General features: G+C 38.2%; 1 protein-coding gene across 1 annotated transcript; it reads left to right on the forward strand.

Annotated features, from left to right (window-relative positions):
* Nucleotides 1–11,439: 11,439 nt before the first annotated feature.
* LOC148818172 (cytochrome P450 2J4-like) lies at nt 11,440–22,418 on the forward strand. Its single transcript, XM_088937359.1, has 9 exons — nt 11,440–11,952; nt 14,797–14,956; nt 15,705–15,854; nt 16,393–16,553; nt 17,123–17,299; nt 18,314–18,455; nt 19,097–19,284; nt 20,063–20,204; nt 20,357–22,418. The coding sequence occupies exons 1-9, from the start codon at nt 11,746–11,748 to the stop codon at nt 20,530–20,532; spliced, it is 1,503 nt and encodes a 500-aa protein (XP_088793485.1). The 5' UTR covers nt 11,440–11,745; the 3' UTR covers nt 20,533–22,418.
* Nucleotides 22,419–22,726: the final 308 nt, after the last annotated feature.

The raw sequence follows: 22,726 nt of genomic DNA on the forward strand, positions 1-22,726 counted from the left end.
TTATCCATCTCATCCCGGCCTAAGTAGGAGACAGATATTTGTGGAATACGCCATTCTTATTTTAATCCTCTATCATACATAATAACAAAGGAGCAGTGGTTTTATAATAAAATCCATTCCATTTGGGCCAGAGGCTTTACCGTTCGGGTGTGTTTTATTGCATCATTAATTTTTCGACTGCAAAACTAGAATTTAGATCGTATCTAGCCACATCATAGACATATAGGCAGGACGTATCATGTTTAGTTTAGAAAGCAGCTTTATCTTATTTTGGTCTTTGTAGGTATATGATATGATAAGATATGATTTTGTGGCAGCAGTCTTTTTTTTTCTGGGTGATCAGGATTTAGACATCTGGGGCACATTGTTAGCGTAATGTGTGTGTTGTTTAGTGTGTTATTGCTAATGTAAAATAATTGTTTGACCTGGTCTTCCTGAATTATTAATCTTTTCATCAAAGCTGTGCCGGAGAACAAAGAACTCAGGTGCCTCTAATCATACAAAGAGCTTGAGTATATTCTTGGTACAATCATTTACAAGTCTGGGGATATTAATATTTATTCTAATTATTGATTAATCCACTCCACCTATTTGTGATATTTTGCAATTTTAATAATCCCCAATTTGTAACAATATTGTAAATTTAATGTACATTTGCACTGTACCTAATCCTATTGAGATTTTATGAAAATAGGAGCTAGACAAAGACAGACAAAAAGTACATGAACCTACTGTATAAGAATGCCCTGCAGCAGCTGGAGCAAAAACCACAAGAACAGTGTTCAAGGTTTAAACTGTAATGCTATGACCAAATGAAGAATATCAATATTAATAATATTAGCATTAGCATATCACTGTTTCAGCGTTGGCCAAGAGAACAGGAATTTCTTATAAGGAACTAGTGCTGATCAGCTGAAGGCCACTTCAATTTATGGAACAGTGTTACACATATTTATGGTTTGGAAAGTATCTTTATTGACCTCTCGATGCCAAAAGACAGAGATACAGGTTCATAAAGAAAAAGGGACAAGTGATCTTCATAATAAACTCCCACACACAATTTGTGCTTCCACAGAATGATGTATTTCTTTGCAAAATTATATTTTTAAAGCAAACAAATAGCAGACTGGGATAACAATTAAGGGCTTTTTTAATGATCAAGTATGAGAGAATATTTTATTGGCAAAAAATGTTAAAGAGGAACACACTGAACACAGCATCCTCTTACAACATACATCAACTATTAAGGAATGTGAAGGAGATGGGGAGGCTTTGTCGTGGCTGTACTAAGCAGAATAAAGTAGAAGTCAAGCAAACCTGAATTTTCAGCACACAGGTGCATGTATTTGCATGAGAATATTTGATTTCAAATCGTTTTTTTCATTGGTGAGTACACAATACAGAAAAAGAGTACCAGCTCCCAAATTAAATGTCAACAGAAAATCCACAGGCATTCATTAATTTAACTGAAAACTGAAAACCTCATCATTTCAATTTGTAAGTTATTGATGTATACCTGCCCAATTTTGGAATTAATTGTGTATAATTTCATGTCTCAGTGCACAGCTATGTGTATTCTCCTTCATCTCCCCATACTACTCTACAAAGGGGAGAATGAGGAGACATACTCCTCCAACTCTCACATCTTCGAATCATTTATCTATAAACATGTTAGAGGTAGCACAGTCCATACCAGAGATACACATTCACAGACTTCAATGCAAAAAAAACTGGGAGGCCATAGGGATCACTGTGAGAATCCTACCAGACTAAATCCATCCTAGACTCATTAGGGCTCAGCTAATTTTACATTGATTGTGAAGGTCCTGTCACAGTCACTAGTGACATGAGGTTCAAACCAGCAACACTTAAATCCTAGAGCACAACCTGCACTCAAGTGGGGAGCTTCGTAGTTAAGCCAATCAGGAGCTGTGGAATCTCATCTATTAATCAGCCCAGAGACTGAGCAATATAGATAAAAAGATAAAATATAGATAAAAATCTAAGACAAGCTTAAGATCATAGTTCTATGTTCAATTTGAATAATTCAACAGTTCTATAAATCAGCATAAAGCATGCAGTAAAGAAAGAAAAACGTATATATTGTTCCTCATCATTTCTTAAAATTGAAGATTCAACAGCAATGAGTGCAAGATTGTGCCTTCTGATGGTGACGTTCAGATAGCCACACTGTTCTTCACAACAGATGGAAGCATGTAAGTGTATTTCACTTTTGTGCTTTTATTGCGGGACTTTATTTCATCTTCAATCTTCTCCAGGTCAGATCTGAATCCAAAAATCTGATCCTGAGGTCTTTTCTCTGTGAAGAGCTTCTCTACAATACAGATGCAGCCATTCAAAACAAGCGGGGTATGCTGCGGTATAACGCAGTGGGCGTGCCGCAGAATACTGTTTGAGCTGTTACCAGAAAACATCCGGTTTCGAATCCCGATCACTGCTGAGGGACAATCTTTATTCAATTAATTATAATTAATAATTGCTTACACTTATATAGCGCTTTTCTGGACACTCCACTCAAAGCACTTTACAGATAATGGGGACTCCCCTCCACCACCACCAATGTGCAGCCCCACCTGGATGATGCGACGGCAGCCATAGTGCGCCAGAACGCTCACCACATATCAGCTATCAGTGGGGAAGAGAGCAGAGTAATGTAGCCAATTCATAGAGGGGGATTATTAGGAGGCCATGATTGGTAAGGGCCAATGGGAAATTTGGCCAGGACGCCAGGGTTACACCCCTACTCTTTTCGAGAAACGCCCTGGGATTTTTAATGACCAAAGAGAGTCAGGACCTTGGTTTTACATCTCATCCCAAGGACGGCACCTGTTTTACAGTATAGTGTCCCCATCACTATACTGGGGCATTAGGACCCACATGGACCGCAGGGTGAGTGCCCCCTGCTGGCCCCACTAACACCTCTTCCAGGAGCAACCTTAGTTTTTCCCAGGAGGTCTCCCATCCAGGTACTGACCAGGCTCACACCTGCTTAGCTTCAGTGGGTTGCCACTTGTGAGTTGCAGGGTGATTTAAGTTGTATACTCTTTAGACTTTTAAATTTAAACTGTGTAGTACAGCATGTTAATCATTATACATTCATTAATGTTGAGCATTATGACTCTGTTTTAGAAGATATAGAACTGTATATACTATATACATAAATAGTATCTCAGCACGAGTTTTTCAAAAAAGCTTGCAGAGTGATCCCTTTGAGTCCATTGACTCTTGCTGTTGAGTGATATTTGTTATACAGCTCCCCAGCTGCAATCACCTACAGCAGTCATAGAGCTTGTGGCTGGAGTCAGTGACGTACTTTAAACTGCTACAGATGCAGCCATTCAAAATGAGCGGGGTATGCTGTGGTAAAACGCGGTGGGCTTGTCGTGGTATAACACCTCATAATGCGTCATACCGTATGTAAGATAATAGTATCTGGAATTACTGCCAGGAGGAGCTAATAAAGCTCAACCTCTCATGTACAGCGTTTGAGCTGTCACCAGAAAACACTCGGTTTCGACTCCCGATCACTGCTGAGGGACAATCTTAATTCAATTAAGAATTTAAGTTGTATACTGGTTAGACTTTTAAATATAAACTGTGTATTACAGCAGGTTAATCGTTATACATATAAAAGTTGGTATATTTTATGAAAGCAAGATTGCTCAGTTGGACAAAATTACACAACCTACCACCTTTATCATAAATATTTTAATTATGCAGAAATGTCTTATGCATCAAAGTCTTTACCGAAGATATCACTGTCATGCCCAGTACACCTAGAGGGCGCTCTACTTTCCTCCTGTTCCTAGTTCCCTGCGATCATTCTTGTCTTTCTGGTGTGTCTTGTTGTGTAGCCTATTTATTTCCTGCTTCTGCTCTGCTACTCGCTCAGCATTTACATTCGGATTTCCTGAAACCAGCCTAGCACCAGGGTCGCCCCACATCCGCTACCTGAGGGCATAGGTTTCTATACGGCATTTCCTGAACAGCTGAGCCCGGGCTTACCCCCGTCTCGTTGCTATGCATAGGGTCTTTTCGCTCTCTTGCCATTCTAAAGTTCGTCCTTTCCAACATCTGTGACAATCACTAATAGTATTAATAATGAATAACCTTGGACAAGCTGTAAACTCAAAGTATTACCCTTATCCACATTCTTTGTAACCATCTTTGTAAATGAAAATACTTTATTTTTTCATTGACAAAAAGTAACACCACAGCATTTTGTTGAAACGATCACGCATTCGTTTCCAATCATACAAAGTAATTATTGAGAATCTCTAATTTACCATGCGTTTCACATGCTCATAAAAGATATTAATTTAGAAACATAAACATATTACTGTATGTAAACTGTACTGTATTTTGCTGGTCTTGGTATTTTAAAGAAAAATACACACCAGTATTCCATTTCTCCCTAAACATTTTAAGCACCAAAGTCTTACATGTGGTTAGTTTGGAAATGTTTTTACATGCTCCTTCTGAGCATGTTACTGTTTACTGTTACTGACCATATTACCTGCCCTGCCTGCGGGCACTTTTACTGTCCATGGAGGAGGGTGGACTGTCTTTCATTAGAAGGTTAGACCATTCTACTCTGAGAATGTAGAGGGGGTGGAAAGTGCCCACGGTCATTTAATTAGTATTACAATTCACACTGATTCCCTTGCGAAGATATGGACATAAGAATATTCGTTCGTGGTAAAAAAAATGGCATTAAGCACTTAAACTTAATATGGTCAGTAACAGTAAACAGTAACATGCTCAGAAGAAGCACGTACAAATGTTTCCGAAAAAACCACATGTAAGACATTGATGCTTAAAATGTTTAGGGAGAAGGTGAAATACTGGTGTGTATTTTTTCTTTAAAATACCAATACCAGCCATATACAGTTTGTAACGTAGGGATTTCTATATTTATGTCTTTATTTAGTGGTTACATTAGTGATGAAGGCTAAACTTTTAGCTTCAGTAACGCGTATGCTGTATGGCATACAGTACATGTTTGTTTTGGCTTTTGCTTGTTCACATATTTCCCCTTTTTATAAAATGACATGGATGAAAACTGTTCCAGAGCCACTGTTGTTTCATCAGTGAAAAGTACATCATGAAATGCCTCTCTCTGTTCAATCCATTGGAAAAAAGAAAAGGAGCATAAAGCATCTGATGGTCATAAACGATATTAATTTAGGAAAAACAAAGAGGTATGTTTTTAACTGCACTGCATCGGAGAGAATACCATAGCACATTTTTTTTTACTCCCTGGAAACGGGCTTCCATTAGAATCAGTATAGCTTCTGAGAAATACATTTTTCTTGCATTTAAGTTTAACTAGTTCAGAGCGCCTATTTCTTTTTTAAAAAATTTAAAAATCGTTTGCGCAGCCTAAGAGAGGGGGTCTGCTCTCAGTGACAGCTGACAATCCTCCATACACTCAAGTGAAAAATGTAAATGTCGTATTTACAATTTGTTGATAATAAAAATGTTAAGTTTTCTAAAGCTTTGTGATAGTTTACCCAGGGAGCTGTGTAAGCATTCGTGGCCAGCAAAAGATCAGCTAAAGTGGAAAGATGCGACACGGAAGATATCATTAATAACCTTTTAAATCTGAAGGGAGATCTAAAGGGATCCCCACACGATCCACATGATACAGGTGTCATGCCCTCTACTCATTGCATTCTCACACGGAAACGCACCCGTACTAATTACACTCCAGTCCTGAGCAATTCTGCCAAACGACACTGTCCCTGCAAATCAGCCAACCACGACACTTCCTCAATCAACGCACCTTCCTCTTCGCACAGTACTTAAACCCCTCTGAACGCTCTGCTCTTTGCCTGGTATTGGTTGTACTTCTGTTCACCTGCCTTGCCTCTGTTACTCTTTGTCTTCTGTATCCTCATTACCAACCATGGAATTCTACCTTGACTTCGCCTACTGTCTCGCCTCACAGATTTGGAAACCCACTTGTTGCTCTCCTCCTACTGACCTTTGGCTCTGCATACTCGACTTTGACCTCAGCCTTGCCCCTCTCCAGTTTGGATACCTTCTCTCTTGCCTTTTTCCTCACGGACCTCGGAACCTGACTCGGACTTCGCCTTTTGTTTTGCTCCTTTATTGGACCACATAGGGACCATCCCCCCCCATGTACTTAACAGGTCACTCCTGACAACAGGTTCCTGCTACTGGAGCGATTCAGAGGGAAAGACGGTGACTATTCATTGTTATTAAAAAAAAAATGACTTAGATTCGAACATGTTGTGATATTTAGAAATATAAAAAAGTCCATTAATTGTCCATAATATTGGTATTTTAGTTTTTCAAAAATGTTTTTAAAAGAAAATTTGTGGCGCTAGCTGGATTTGAACATCCAACCTCTCAGTTAGAAATCGGGCACTTAAACCATCATGCCACTAGCACAGTCACATGACAAGTGGAGAAACAGCCATACACATCAATAGATACTGTATGTGTACAGTATATACTACTGTTTGTGTTACAGTACATGAATATAATTATATCGTTATTAATTTCTTTAGATACGCAATTCCATATTATATTCCCTATTAATCAAATTCTAAAAGTATGCTTGTTTACTCCGGTATTGAGCGTAGTCACAGAAAAGCTTAAAACTATCACTTTTCTCACAGAGTACTGTATAAATGTCCAGTACAGTAACATGCTCAGAGGGAGCAAGGAGCATGTAAAATAATTTCTGAAATAACCACATGTAAGACTTTAATGTTTAAAATGTTTAGGGAGAAATGAAATACTGGTGTGTATTTTTTCTTTAAAATACCAAGACCAGCCATATACAGTACAGTTTACATACAGTAATATGTTTATGTTCCTAAATTAATCTTTTATGAGCATGTGAAAGGCATGGTGAATCGGAGATTCTCAAGAATTACTTTGTATGATTGGAAACGAATACATGATCGGATCAACGAAATGCTGTGGTGTTACTTTTTGTCAATGAAAAAATAAAGCCTTTTCGTTTACAAAGATGGTTACAAAGAATGTGGACCAGGGTAATACTTTGAGTTTACAGCTTGTCCAAGGTCATTCATTATTAATACTATTAGTGATATCTTCAGTAAAGACTTTGATGCATAAGATATTTCTGCATAATTAAAATATTTATGATAAAGGTGGTAGGTTGTGTACTTTTGTGCAACAGAGGAATCTTACTTTCTTAAAATATACCAACTTTTATATGTATAACGATTAACCAGCTGTAATACACAGTTTATATTTAAAAGTCTAACCAGTATACAACTTAAATTCTTAATTGAATTAAGATTGTCCCTCAGCAGTGATCGGGAGTCGAAACCGAGTGTTTTCTGGTGACAGCTTAAACGCTGTACATGAGAGGTTGAGCTTTATTACCTCCTCCTGGCAGTAATTCTAGATACTATTATCTTACATACGGTATGACGCATTATGAGGTGTTATACCACGACAAGCCCACCGCGTTTTACCACAGCATACCCCGCTCATTTTGAATGGCTGCATCTGTAGCAGTTTAAAGTACGTCACTGAATCCAGCCACAAGCTCTATGACTGCTGTAGGTGATTGCAGCTGGGGAGCTGTATAACAAATATCACTCAACAGCAAGAGTCAATGGACTCAAAGGGATCACTCTGCAAGCTTTTTTGAAAAACTCGTGCTGAGATACTATTTATGTATATACAGTAGTATATACAGTTCTATATCTTCTAAAACAGAGTCATAATGCTCAACATTAATGAATGTATAATGATTAACATGCTGTACTACACAGTTTAAATTTAAAAGTCTAAAGAGTATACAACTTAAATCACCCTGCAACTCACAAGTGGCAACCCACTGAAGCTAAGCAGGTGTGAGCCTGGTCAGTACCTGGATGGGAGACCTCCTGGGAAAAACTAAGGTTGCTCCTGGAAGAGGTGTTAGTGGGGCCAGCAGGGGGCACTCACCCTGCGGTCCATGTGGGTCCTAATGCCCCAGTATAGTGATGGGGACACTATACTGTAAAACAGGTGCCGTCCTTGGGATGAGATGTAAAACCAAGGTCCTGACTCTCTTTGGTCATTAAAAATCCCAGGGCGTTTCTCGAAAAGAGTAGGGGTGTAACCCTGGCGTCCTGGCCAAATTTCCCATTGGCCCTTACCAATCATGGCCTCCTAATAATCCCCCTCTATGAATTGGCTACATTACTCTGCTCTCTTTCTCTAACCTGAGGCAGGTTACTGTATATATAAGAAAGAATGTTTAAAGCTTAGTAAAAATGTCTAAGATTTGACAACTCTTTGTTTTGATTGTTCTATGCTTAGCCATGTGTATCTATGCCTTTTTGTCTGGGTTTTGTCTTTCTTGTCAGGCAAGTGAAGTGAACTTGTATAGTAAGCATAGATTGCATTCTGTGCTCAAGAAATTAAAACTTTTGAGCTTAAAAATAAAATGCTGTACAACAGCATCGGGAATTATTCTTTTCTATTCATTTAGCTGCAACATATAAATTTGACCACATTCTTCCAGGGCACCAAGGTATCAAGTACAATCAGAGGTGTGACACAACCCAGTAAACTGTTTTAGAGGAATTCCAAGAAAATATTCATAGTTTGAAATGCCACTGAAGATATCAATTATCCATGCCTTCCTATACACAATTCCTACTGTATATTTGTGTAACAGTGCCAGACCAATGAAACAAATTCCAGGTTTAATAAGTATTTTTTTGACTTGTTCAACAATAGGCAACCTTGACTTTTCCATTCTATTAATTGCAAGTCATTGTTGCAGATAATCCTTAATTTTGAAAGTGCGGTTTAGTACCAGGGTCAATTAAAGAATGAGTATATTGGCAGGTTAAAAGTCCTGTAATGGCATGAGATAGAGGAGACATTCCAAGGGCCAAGAGATGAATGGAGCAATTCCTGGTGTTGTCTGAGTTTTGTTCTATTTGCATTCTCAGTTACATAGTGGGTCTAATTTAATTAGCTGCAAAACTACTATCCTACCCAGGCTGCATGAAGATTTATAAGTCTGTACCTTTAATGAAGTGAATGTCTTGTGTAATCAACTTAAAAGACCTTAAGAAAAAGTCTATGCATGTTTGAGAAAAGTGCATTGATTGTTTGCCTCCTCAGGTTGGAACAAAATCTAGAAGGCCTTCCTAGAACTGTCTGTGGCAGTTGGAATGGAGAATTGAACAATTCTCAAAAAACAAAGCAGCCATGACATAACTATTACATAACCGAAGCACATCTGATCTACATTTGTAATTGTATTCAGATCACAATGCATAGCACGAATTATTCATCTGAATCGTTTCAAAAGTTCTCATATAGTATATTGGGTGATTTCCCAATTCATTTTGTAAATGATTATGCTTTAAAACTTAATAATTTGTGGACTTTGTTTATGTTTACAGGCTACCTTGAGAAGGATGAAGCAAAACGTCTAATCCACAATTACAATCTCATTTTCAACTTGAATTTGAGTCCCTTGAAAATTAGTGAGGGACTTCATACTTTTCAGTCTGAAGGGGGAGTCAACTTGGATTCATTGCTGCATTATCTTAAATAATTGTAACACTTGTGAAAATACATAGAACCACATTGTATATGATGAGTAGATTTTATTTCTTTTTAAAAAACTCAAAGCTACAAGTTGTTGTACTTAGACTGGAGCTGATTATGTTTCTTAAAATAATATCTCATTTCTGAAATCTGTTTTTAATCTATGTGCAAAGTAAACTGACACCAGGGTTACACCCCTACTCTTTTCAAGAAACACCCTGGAATTTTTAACGACCACAGAAAGTTAGGACCTCAGTTTTACATCTCATCTGAAGAATGGAGCCTTTTACAGTATAGTATAGTCACTATATTGGGGCACCAGGAGCCACACAGACTGCAGAGACTACAGGGTGAGCACCCCCCACTAGCCCCACGTCCAGCAGCAACCTTAGTTTTTCCCAGAAGGTCTCCCATCTAGGTACTAATCAGGCTCACACCTTTTTAGCTTCAGTGGGTTGCCAGTTGTGAATTGCGGGGTGATATGGCTGCTGGCTATTATTATCTGAATTTGATGTTGATGTTTGCTCTAAATTCATGTTTAATCAGTTAATAAATACAGCAAAGAAATTTGATGTTTTTGTGAATAATGTAAATCATTAAGTGTAATAAAAAGGTTTGGAAAAATCTACAAATCCAGCTTTTGAAGCTCATAATTTTGCTGAAGATATGTAATTATATTTATAAATTTGTGGATGTTCTGCCAATTAATATAGTAATGTTTATGTAGCGCCCTCGCCTGGCGTTGTGGCAGAAGAGCACCCGGTTGGGGTGCACGGCAGGGGCAGGAAGGGAGAAGTAGTGGCCAGGGCGGGGAGTAGGGGAGCCACTGGTCGGTGCAGCCAGAACCGGTGTTCACAGTTGCGAGATCGCCCGGACTCATGTACTGTAAATAGATTCCCTGGTTTTGCACCCCTTTTATACATATACCCAATTATTACCCTATACCTGTGTAACCAGTGTGTTGTACTGTGTTTGTCTCTTTGTCTCACTCACCTCCCATTGTGGTGGTTGTGCCGGAGGTGCGTCTGATTAAAAAAAGCGCCGTGTTCTCAGTTAACAAGAGCTAGAGTTCTTGTCTCCGTCCTTGCCGGACCTGTCGCGTTATGTTTATTATATTTTTAAACATACAGAAGAAGAGACTTCTTTTTCAGGTGAATGCTGCACATTGGTGGTGGGGGGGAGTCCAGTTAAGTGGAGTGTCCAGAAAAGCCCTATATACTGTAAATGTAAGAGATTATTTACATGGGCACCCTCACCGCTGCTACCTCAGGTCAGCCCCCCAGCGTTGGGGACTCAAACCTGGGCCTCCGACATCACTCAACAGGGACCCAGCCTCTTGAGTCAAAGGGATATCTACCCTCAGCCCGCCGGCTGCGGTCCCTGCTATTCACAGGAAGGGCGGTGACGTCACCGCGCTGGTAAGCCGGCTCTCACAACCAATGGAAGCCGTATGCGTTACATTATTATTATTATTATTATTATTATGCAAATAGTTGTGAAATTATGGAGCAAGCTAACCGTTTTTAAAAGAAAAAAACGGACAAGATTTTGGGATAAATTTCCTACAGCAGTACAAATGAAATATTATATAGTTTTGCTAAACAGCTTCTTATTTTATGGAAGCCCGTTTCCGCCAGGGAGTACAAAAAAACGAGCTATGGTATCTCGCAGTTGCGACTTACTGTAGTATCTCAGAATTGCAATTGCGAGATACCATAGCGCTTTTTTTTTACTCCCTGGGGGAAACGAGCTTCCATATCTTATCGTTTGCAAACATTATTTTTGCAAGAAAAAATAAGGACATTGGGCAGTCACCCAAGCTTAACTCTAATGGTGTCTGTCTCTGATAACTTTTTAGCTGGCGCAACAAGTCTGAAATTGTGGATTACTACCAAACAGTAAGCTAAAGTTTTCCCCTTGGGGAGGCCGTTTTTTCTAAGATTTTCTGGTGCGTAACAGGACATTTAATAACGTCGTCATGGATGTGTTGACTGTGTCCCAGTTTACAAAACAATTCACAAAGATCATTATGTATGCTACGCTTCAGCGTACTTTGGTCAGCAAGTGGTATTACAACAGAAGTGCACAGTAAACTTTAAGTCGTAGCGCAGAGCAAACCTACTTCTTTACACACTTCACTTTCGGATATTTTATCTATTTATAATGGAGTATCTTCGCATTTTCTTTCATTACTTCTGGGGATGGTTGGACGTTCGAAGTATTCTGTTATTTTCTTTCGTGTTTTTGGTTCTCGGCGATGTTTTTAAAAACAAGATGCCGAAAGACTTTCCACCAGGTCCCATGGGTCTACCTTTCCTCGGAAATATCTGGGATTTTGATGCCAAGAAGCCTCATCTGTATATGGCTAAGGTACACTGTATATTTGTTTAAGGTTTTGTAACCAGAGACTGAACACGGGTAAGATAATATTAGGTGAAACTAAGAAAAAAAAATAACCCCACCCGCTTTGGCAGCGTCTGTGCGGAGTTGTTCAGTACATTAGCTCCTTCAGCACTTTCAAGCCTGACCAGTTTAATTCGTTTACCACTTGCCTTTTTATTACTCGTTTTCTCTGTAATATTCTGAGAATTATTGTTTACGTTCCTCTGTTTTGGGGGATGGGGGTTGTTATGTGAGGGTCCTTTAAAACGTGTTTTTGGACGTTTTGGTTTCGGTTTATAACACTAAAATGGAGTTTATGACGACAATCCGGAAGGTACTGTATGTCAACAACCAAGTTCAATCAACCTCAGCAGTTAGTAATTTGAAACCATTCCTGATTTAATTTCCTCACATAAAAAACAACAACAATAAGAAGAAGAAGAAGAATATGCATAATCTTCTTATTTTTCTCTAAAACTACTTTTGTGACCCTCCTCCACCGTGTATCCACCTTTGCAGCTGCCCTTTCTTTGGCCCCTCGTCCTATGGCCAGGGGGGTTTACCCTCAGCCAAGCTGGCTATGCCAATTTATTTATTGTGACTAAAACACTATAAACGTTTCAATACGCTTAACTGCTTAATTTTAGAGTGGTGTTATTCCTAGTGAACTGCTATTATGAAATAAAGAAACCTACTTTTCACTACACTTCAAGTACAGTACTGTTTTATTTTGTATACTGTGGTAATCACAAGTATAATATTTAAAATAAATGTGGTTAATGATTATTAGAAACATACAATACCAATAGAACAGTGGTTGGTAAACTGAGTAGGTCAATAATGCAATACGTGCAAAATGTCTTTTGAAGGGTCTGTGGTTGTTAAAAATCCAAAGGCGCAGATCCTTAGCCACAGAGCCACCACACCGTTTCTGCAGTGAACCAAGATATACTACAGTTTCATGGAAGTTCGGGAGGGATGACAACAGCCAAGTTCAATCAGACTCAGCTGTGGAATCAATCCTGACATCATTCCCTCTTCCTCTAATACACTATAAATACTGTATCTGATCCCCTTCTCTCTCTCACATATGTCTTTTTGCATGGACTGTGCTATGACCCTGCTTTATCCTATCTTTTTTTCCCACTTTGCAATGGATATTCCTGTTTGCTGATCCAAGTGAATAGTTGTTGCTTTTTTTGTCTCGGCCAGGAATCTCCAGCTCCAGCTCCAATTTCTGCCTGTACCTGCATGTGCTCCATCTGCTCCTTTGCTGTCTAAGTTCCTCTCTTTTCCAACCCTGTCTTGTTTGTGTCTCTATCCTTGGTGTCCACTGCAGCCCTGTGTTCATTCCTCTCCTCCCCTGCTGTTCCTGATGTCATCTCCTTGGCCCCTGATCCACTTTCGCTTTACCTACATTCGAGCAGGTACTGTAGCTCCAGGTTGCTGCTGCTTCATGGTCAGTGCAGCACCTTCTCAGTTACAGTATTATAACTGGAAGGAAGAGGTTAATAATAGTCCACGTAGCATAAACACCATTCTGTGTCATTGTAGATCCTCAGAATTGTGTTACCTTGAGGATAAGTTGGGTGCAGCCTTTCATGTGAAATATTTAGATATCTATCAACATAAAATGTAGGTAAAAGATAAAGGCTGAATAACTCAGGAGAAAGAAACTTCCTCTCATTTAACATCTTTTGTTATTTGTTTTCTTTAAAGAAAATAAATCCACTGTACTACTTTGGCCTGTCAACAAAATATTTTATGACACACCTGAAGAAGGCTCCACGGCCAAAACGTGTTCTCTTTCTTCTTTTTTTCAGCATGGAATAAACCTATTACTTGTTCCTTTGCAACAAAATATTTGAGATGCTTACTGCCGATTCACAACTAATTCTCGGATTGAATCAGTTCCAAAAGGAGCAATCCTTGCTGCCATTTGTTTTTTTCTCCAGATAAAGCAGTTGTCTGGAGAAAAATGTTTTAGGCATGATACTGTTCCACTAACAAAATGAAAGTTTGTTTTACTTATCTGAAGACATGTCAGGTCTTCAACGATTGGCCAACTGGGGTGTAGACTAAAGAGTTAAGATCTTGCGCCTGTATGATTAGTTCCATTCTCTAAAATCATGAGTTAGCAAGAGAAATAGGTATCTTATTTTATCTGTGCAGCTCAAGTAATAAAAAAGAAAAGGGAATTTTGAGGTTTCAAACTTGCCTCCCCGTAGAACTATGTTCCCATAATACATTGCACTTTTTCTGGTAACGATTTTTACAATTTTTGTAATTTTTTTTCTGATTTTCTGGTAACAGCACCAGTAGAGTGGTCAGAAAACTCATAATTATTGGCAGTTATAGTAAGTGTGTTAAAATAGACACTACTCTCTAATCAATCCATCACCAAATATTCACAACTCTGCATGGGGGTCCTAATCCTCTTCCTATGATCTTAGCTCTCACCAAGACGGTTAAGCCAAATTTTGACTGAACACTTGACAATCCTTTCAGTACACTTAGTTTTTAGGTGTGGTTTTTCTTAGTGAACAATGATTTATCATATTATATCCTAGTATTTCACAACTTTTCAGGTGAGCTAAAAGCATTTACAGCTCTCCTCAAATATGATACTATAAAAAGCTGTTAGAACATTTCAATTGAATATCTAATGTACTTCACATGCAATAGTTATACAATGCAATACTATATTTCCACTTTTCAATAGTATATAGAAAATCAGCTTGTAAGCTCTAAAGTTCAACCATTTTTCAATTATTGAGGTTATATGACATATGAATGATATCTCCCTTGATTTAAAATTACTTTTCCATTCAGCTTGCAGAAAAATATGGAGATGTATTTACCATCCGTTTGGGAAGACACTTTGTTATTGTAAACGGCTATAAACTGGTAAAAGAAGTTTTGGTTCATCAAGGAGGCAGTCTGACAGACCGTCCACCATTTGCAATGGGTGATGAGCTCACCAAAAATCAAGGTATTTACAGTAAATGATTTAAGTAAGGAACATGTGCATCTTGCTCATAAGCATACCATCTCAAACCTGATCTGATTTCAAAAGCTATACATAGATGAAGAAAATCAGTGGCTCAATGTTGCAGATAGAACTGGTGTTGGGTGACTTGTATGACTTGTAAGTAGCACAACTTTGTACAGGGTATTTACAACCTGCCTTCATGTGTTGACAGGGACCATTCTTTTACTAAAGCTATACACTAAGGTCTTTATTATACACTCATTAAAGATTCCATGGTAGAAGTCGCAAAGTTGCAGTATCTAATTCTGACTCTAATTCTGTTACCCTCAATTAGCCACTATAATTCTGTGGTTAAGTATATACTCTACTTTGTTTGTAAAAGGGAGCAGGTGGAGGTTAATTATGTTCTTAAAAATATAAAGAAGAAAAAAATGTAGTGTTCTAACTGTGAGTGTGAAGAAGTCTCATTTTGGAAAAAGTACTTTATCAATGTTGGGTGTTATTAGGACCATGATTATGAAGTGCTAGTGGTATACATTTTCAATTTTCAAAAAGCAGTTGTATTGTATATATTTGTGTGTACTGTATATGTACGTTAATTTTCTTAAACAAATGCATGTTTCATTGGATTATGAAAGATATTAGATACATTTCTAAGAAATTAAAATTATCGCTTTTTAATCTCTTTGGACACAAATGTTACATTGGTGCAGGCCCTATGTATAAATCTATAATGTACAACATGCAGGGTTGGTATTATCCAATGGTTACTTATGGATGCAGCAGAGAAGATTTTCCCTTATGACTTTAAGGAATTTCGGTGTGGGCAAGAGGAGCCTGGAACATACCGTTGTGGAGGAGTGTAGGTTCCTGAATGAGGCCATGGAGGATGAGCAAGGTATCTGTTACTGACCCAACTGATATTGTCCATGACTTGTGTGAGTGTCTTGTAATGTTATACTTGTAATGTTATACCAAAGGTGAACTGTTATGTTACTTTGCACAGGGCTGTTATTTCTCCAATGAGTTATGTTGTCAGTGTCATTTTTCTACTCATATCCATATTTTTTCACTATAACTTCAGTACCATATATATAGCTTTTATAGTTAAACACTTCTTTTAAGTATTTAAATGAAGGGCTAAAGGATTGTGCCATTGTGTGAGTCTAGAATAAACTATTACCTCGTGATCTTGCATCTAATATTCTGGATTACTTCAAGAAATAGCTGGATTTAATCCTTGGATTAATTAATTTTCTAGAAACTGAACACCACAGATGATCCTAAAGACTCTCCTATTGTTTGGAACATATCTTTTGTTCTTTTGATTCTTTATCTCAAACCAGCATAGGGATATCTGTGATCAAACTTTACTGTAGTTTGCAGCTTGTACTATTACTGTACACTGATGTATCATTTGTTATGTGCCATTTTAGGGAAGCCCTTTGATCCCCAGTTCATCATTCACAATGCCGTATCCAACATAATCTGCTCTGTGGTGTTTGGAAGCCGGTATGAGTACACAGACAGACGCTTTCAGGAGCTGCTGCATTTGATTGACGTAACATTAAAAATGCAGGTTACCATGTGGGCCCAGGTGAAAACAGCATGTTTTTCTTTTCCTTGATGTAACTATGAGAAGATTCAAATAACATTTCCATGAAAGTCTTTGGCTTTCCAGTGAAGTGTTTAATAATAATAATAATTGCTTACACTTATATAGCGCTTTTTTGGACAGTGTAGATACTGTCCCTGGATTGTGTTCTCAGTAATGTGTTTTATGTATGTAAAAAGGCCTACATAATGCACTCCCTGAGTTGTTAAATTGAAGATCAAGAGACAGAGAAACTTCTCTGGCCAGAATGTTCCTAAGACATCAGTTCCCTTGAAAACATGTGCAGTTCAATCCAGCATACCACGACCATCATCATAATTTAATCTGTCATCACAAGGCTGTGAATTTAAAATTAGTTGTGTATTTTATAAAGCTATCACATTCGTAGTAGACCTTAAGAAATGTGAAGATGCTGGGAAACATGGAAACATTGCTGTAGCTTTTTACCACAATTAAAAGTAGGTACATCAGATGGAAACACAATTAATAAAAAATACATGGTGATTTATGATGCATAAATGTTAGTGTCATAATGGTTCTCTCTTGTGCAGCTGTATAATGCGTTCCCTACAATAATGAAGATAGTTCCTGGGCCTCACCACACTATCTTTTCAAATTGGAAGAGTGTGATTTCATTTGTGAAATCAGAGATCCAGGCTCACAAAGAAGACTGGAATCCATCCTGCCCCAGAGATTACATTGACTGCTATCTGGATGAGATTGAAAAGGTAAACCAAAGCCATAGTCCAGCCATATCAGGTAGTTGAGCAGTTGGCTAGAAATTCACTGCTTTTCCATGAATGGATACTCTCTACAGATTATCTTAAAAAATGAGGAACCTCAAGTCAAAGTGACTGTTTATCAGAGTTGATAATGAAAATTAGGGGGAAGGGGACTCTAATTCTCAGTATACCCTAGTGTTGTTTATCCTATCCCAGTGTTCATTGTACTAGCAATCTCCCAGTCAACCATTCAGCTAAACACCATCATCTTGCTTGCTGACAGTTCTCAGTTTCCTTATACCTGTCCCTGGCTGCTATTGATTTCTACTGCTAGTTAATACCCCTGACCTTTAGCAAAGTTTCAACTATGGCCATCTGCACCTGATATCTTGATACCCTACAGAACTACTTATACAGTGTTTCAGATACTATTCTTTTAAATGCAATCATCTTAACTGCTGCTTCCTTGATATATGACAGCTGTGACATAATCATGTAATTATTCTGGATCGGTCATTCTTTTGAAGTCTTCCATGTCATCTTTAGTGTATTAATTCCTTAGGTGTTGCAGTTATTCAGTGAACAAGTGTAATAATATTCTAGCTCTGATTAATTGCTACATATTCTTCAATTGATAAAATGTTTTTGTCTAACAGAGGTGGAACCAAATGCTTACCAAGCTAAGATAGATATCCTTATTTGCTTTTAAGTAAGCTTTTAAGCGCTTTGAGAAGCCACCTTTAAAGGTGCTATATAAAATAAAGTTTATTATTATTATTATTATTATTATTAAGTAATGTTTCTTTGCTGCTATTCTTATAATGTGGCCATTTTCTCAGATTTCTCACAACTTAAATGCAATAAATTCCAAGGGATATACAGTATAGAATATTCTTCTGAATGTTCCCAGGATGTCCACAAAAATATTTCCTAAAACCGAGGAATGTCCAAATGTTTAGTTTTTGAGTACTTTGAAAAGTAAGATATTTTAGGAAACAGGATTTGTTTTTCCACTTTCAGAGTAAAGATGATATTGACGCAAAATTTGATGAGGAAAACCTATGTTTCTGTGTTCTCGATATGTTTGTGGCTGGGACAGAAACCACAGCAACCACACTAAGGTGGGCTCTCCTCTTCATGACCAAATACCCAGAGATACAGAGTAAGTCAAGTGCGATGATCTTTTTGTCTAAATTACATATTGAAAATTGACATTTTCATATCTTGGCCCCCGAGTCTTCAGTGCAAGGTTGATTCAGTGCAGGCTCTTCTTTCAGGAAAGCATATTTTATCACACATGGAGTAGAATGTCATAAACATTTATGGGCTGTTCAAGGTACAACAGATACACAAAACAGATGTGATACAGAGTTAAAGCTCTTTAGGTTACAGTGTGAGGAGAAATAAACCGACACCACAAAAATCAAACAAAACAAAAGCCTAGCTCTCTTTGTACAGTTTTGTACAACTGTATAATTAAGCTGTGTACCAGCAACAAAACCAAGTCTGTTCTGGGACAAAACTCAAGTGTCAAAACATGGCAAAATGTCAACCATTCTCTCTCTCCCTCTGGTGTTACTTGCATAACATAGGATCTGCCCTCTATCTCTATCTGATGGCAAGTATAGTTGAGACAAGAATCTGAACTTGTCTCATTCCACCTCCCCATCAGTTGGCTATATAAATTCATAGTATATACAGTACATTAAGTCTAATGAAGATCTCTCACTTGGGCTCATGTTATGCTTAATAGATAAATCTATTGAAAGATTTCCTCTTTACTTACTCTGTTGATTTTTACAGAGAAGGTCCAGGATGAGATAGACAGAGTCATTGGACAGGGACGGCAGCCCTCTATGGCAGACCGTGCTAACATGCCCTACACTGATGCTGTGATCCATGAAGTCCAGAGGATGGGCAATATTGTTCCTCTGAACCTGCCCAGGATGGCAACAAAAGATATCACTGTACGAGGTTACGTTCTTCCAAAGGTAAGACTAATGGAGTATATAATGAAAGTTTGGGAGGGATGACAGCAGCTAGTTTCAATCAACCTCAGCCGTCAGTAATTTGTAATCATTCCTGACATCATGTCCTAACATAAAAACAATAAATCCCCATAATTCCCTCACAAATGTCTTTTGTATGCCTCCTCCTTCCCATTTCCACCTTTGCACCTGCCCCTTGACCACTTCTAACTCCACATGGGGGTCGTAGCCTTGTTGTCCTATGCTCAGAGGCTGGCCTTCAGCCAAGCAGGCTGAGCAAACTTTACTGTGACTAAAACACTATATAAATTCACTACACTTAACTCTTGGATGTTGTTATTCCAAGTGAAATAAACTTTAATGTTAAAATACATGTACAGTATTTTTACAGAATGCATGCTGCTTATTCTAAGTATAGCTCTAAGTAAAGTTGAGCTTTAGTACAACAATGAAACTGTTGTACTAAAGCTCAACTAATAAATAGGTCAATACATTGAATAGGGAAATGTTTTAAGTAGTTAAAATAAAGTCGCAAGAAATAAATCACTCTAGATGAATCTTGAACTTTCTTTACTTATAAAAAGAGATTACATAATGGCTTTGCTTATAATGATATCAGATACTGACATGGAATTTAAATTTCATTAGCAAGATTCCTTTCCTTTCTGGACATTTGTATCAGATATCATTTCCTTTTCAGTGCTGTATGTTATTGTTAAGAGTGTTTTGAGTACTATTGTTAAAGTTGATAAATATTTAAAATTTTAATTTATTTTTTTAGGGTACACAGATCTTTGGAAATTTAACTTCTGTGCTTTTTGACAAGAATGAGTGGGAAACACCACACCATTTTAATCCTGAGCACTTTCTAGGGGAAAATGGGAAGTTTGTCAGAAGGGATGCATTTATGCCATTCTCTGCAGGTAAACATTAGTGTAACCTAATACAGTATACGCTAGACATTTTATTCATAAGAATAATACATCTAGATATTTTAAGCAGATACATTTTCCATGCTGTAAAATGTAAAATGAAAAATGCTTTCAAAGTCCTAAACTACCTTCTGTTCCTCTAGGAAAGAGGGTGTGTCTGGGGGAGCAACTGGCTCGGATGGAGTTGTTCCTCTTCTTCACTTCTTTTCTTCAGAGGTTCACCATTTCCCCACCACCTGGCGTGGAGCCCAGCCTGGAATTTAAGATGGGATCCACACTTTACCCTAAGGAGCTGAAAATCTGTGCTGTCTCTCGTTAGAAGAAAAATCTTTGCAGTTAAAGCAGGTTATATACTAATTTCTGGAGCATCTCAAAAGGTCAATTTGATTAAAGTATTTCAAATCTGTGAAGGCATTGATAAAGTCACTCCAGTGGACTTCCTCAGAGTCAACAGTGAAACCCTAACAGAGAACACAAATTGACATTACTGGGAAATGCATTTAAAACTGAGAGTAGGAAACACTTTTTTACACATAAGGGCTGTGGGGGTCTGGAGCAGGCTGCCTAGTGATGTTGATGAAACTGATACCATTTCAAGAAGTAGTTGAATACGATCCTTAGATCAGATGTGTACTTGAAAACATCAGCTTAGATGGGCTGAATAGCCTCTTTTGATTTGTGACATTTCTTGACATGACATGTGGGACAACAACACTGGCCAGAAATCACTCCGAGGGGGGTCGTCTAATTAGCTCAACCCCTGCATTATGAGACAGCTCTTATTACTTGAGGCTGAGAATCACAACATAAAAAGGATGGAGCAAACACAGCTCTGTTTTTTGGACCTGATTGTGGGTTATAGGTTTTATTTTCAATACAGTCTTGTTTGGAAGAGTGACTGGTGGTGGAAAAAAAGGTACTGTAATACAGAAATGTATGTGTAATCTGAGAAGTGTTCTGAAAAGGCTTGTTTACGGGTAGGTAATTTGATTACTGCCTTACCCCAGGTCTTTAGAGAGACCTTTGATCCACAGGTTTATTGTAAGCTCCAGAAAGAGAGCTAGCTATAGGCCTGTTTTGCTTTACACTCCTAACACGTGATTACAAAACTAAAATAGCCTAACTTGTAACCAGAAGTTAAAAAAAATGCGTTTCTAACAATGCATTTCCCCAGCAATTTTATCATCACCAATGCATTACCTTTCCTTAAACTTTAGTCCATCAAGTTTTATCTTGGAGAATACCCTGGGACACCCACAACAGGTCATTCCAGAGGACCAAAGGACAGCCCTTTTTTACAATATAGTGTCCCCATCACTATACTAGGGCATTAGGATGCAAACAAACCACGGAGAGCCCCCTTCTGGTCCTACTAACACTTCTTTCAAAAGCAACCTTAGCTTTCCCAGGATACTGGGTAAGGATATCCGTTGCTGATCCAAATTTCCGTATGTCCACACCAATCCGCATCGTATCCAAGTCTTAATCCGTAAATCTTAGTCATAAACTGTATCCCGTAGTCCGTAATTCTTTATTTCCTCCAGCACAATCCTAAACCTCTACTTCCTCCAAAACGCATTTACCTTATCGGCTTCCGCCCCGGCTCACCACTTCTGGGGCATTTATATCCTATTTCCTGATGTAGTTCAGCTGTGTCTCCTTGTTTCGCTGCATAGGCCTTTTCCAATAGCGGGTCAGCTGGTTATCCTGGGTGGCCATCTATAGAATATTTTCAGTGTTTCGTTCCGGAAATACCAGTTATAAATGACCCTTCCCTGGGTCCTCTTACACCACAATGCAAGTAGAGAGTCATGTGGGAGTGTATCTTGTATCGTTTGTTTCACTGTATAAAAGAGCACTGTAAGTGTTGTCTTTGAACTCCATCTGTCGTGTTTTCCAATAATCCAGAGGTGACCTTGCCTGTCAGCAGTTAGCCCATGCTGTGCGCTTTATCCTCCCATCAGTTCAATTTGAAACAAAGATGCAGACTTGCAGCTAGCTTTGCAAGGCATCTCTAAGGATAACTGCTTCAATAGAACCATCTTGTTATTATAGGTTCCAATGGTGTATGCATATGATATGAGCATCAGACATGTTTATATACTGTATAGAGATGACTGTCAATATCTTGTCTCCCTGGACCTTCTTGATAAATTTTTCAAAGGGTTTGTATGATTATAAGGACAATTTATAAAGTTTGTTTTTTAAGACTTGTGTTACATTTGTCTCATTTTAAAATAGTGCTCGGCTCTGATTTCAACATGGTTATGGACCCCTCTATGGATTATTCCAGCTCCACAAACACCAGGCCCAGTCACATGCAACTGGAGACTTAAAGCACTGCATATTGGATATACAGTAGGTTTAACCTACTGTTTCAAGTATTCAGTCCTACACTCAGGGAATACATCTACAGTACCTGTATTTCTCACAGATTGTAGTATTCCAGGATTCCAGATAGAGCAAACAGGAGTGCAGAAAATGCACAGCCCTGACAAGTCCGGTTGGAGATT

The sequence above is a fragment of the Atractosteus spatula genome, chromosome 19 (genome assembly GCF_055471065.1).
Source record: "Atractosteus spatula isolate fAtrSpa1 chromosome 19, fAtrSpa1.hap1, whole genome shotgun sequence".
Classification (NCBI taxonomy): Eukaryota; Metazoa; Chordata; class Actinopteri; order Semionotiformes; family Lepisosteidae; genus Atractosteus; species Atractosteus spatula.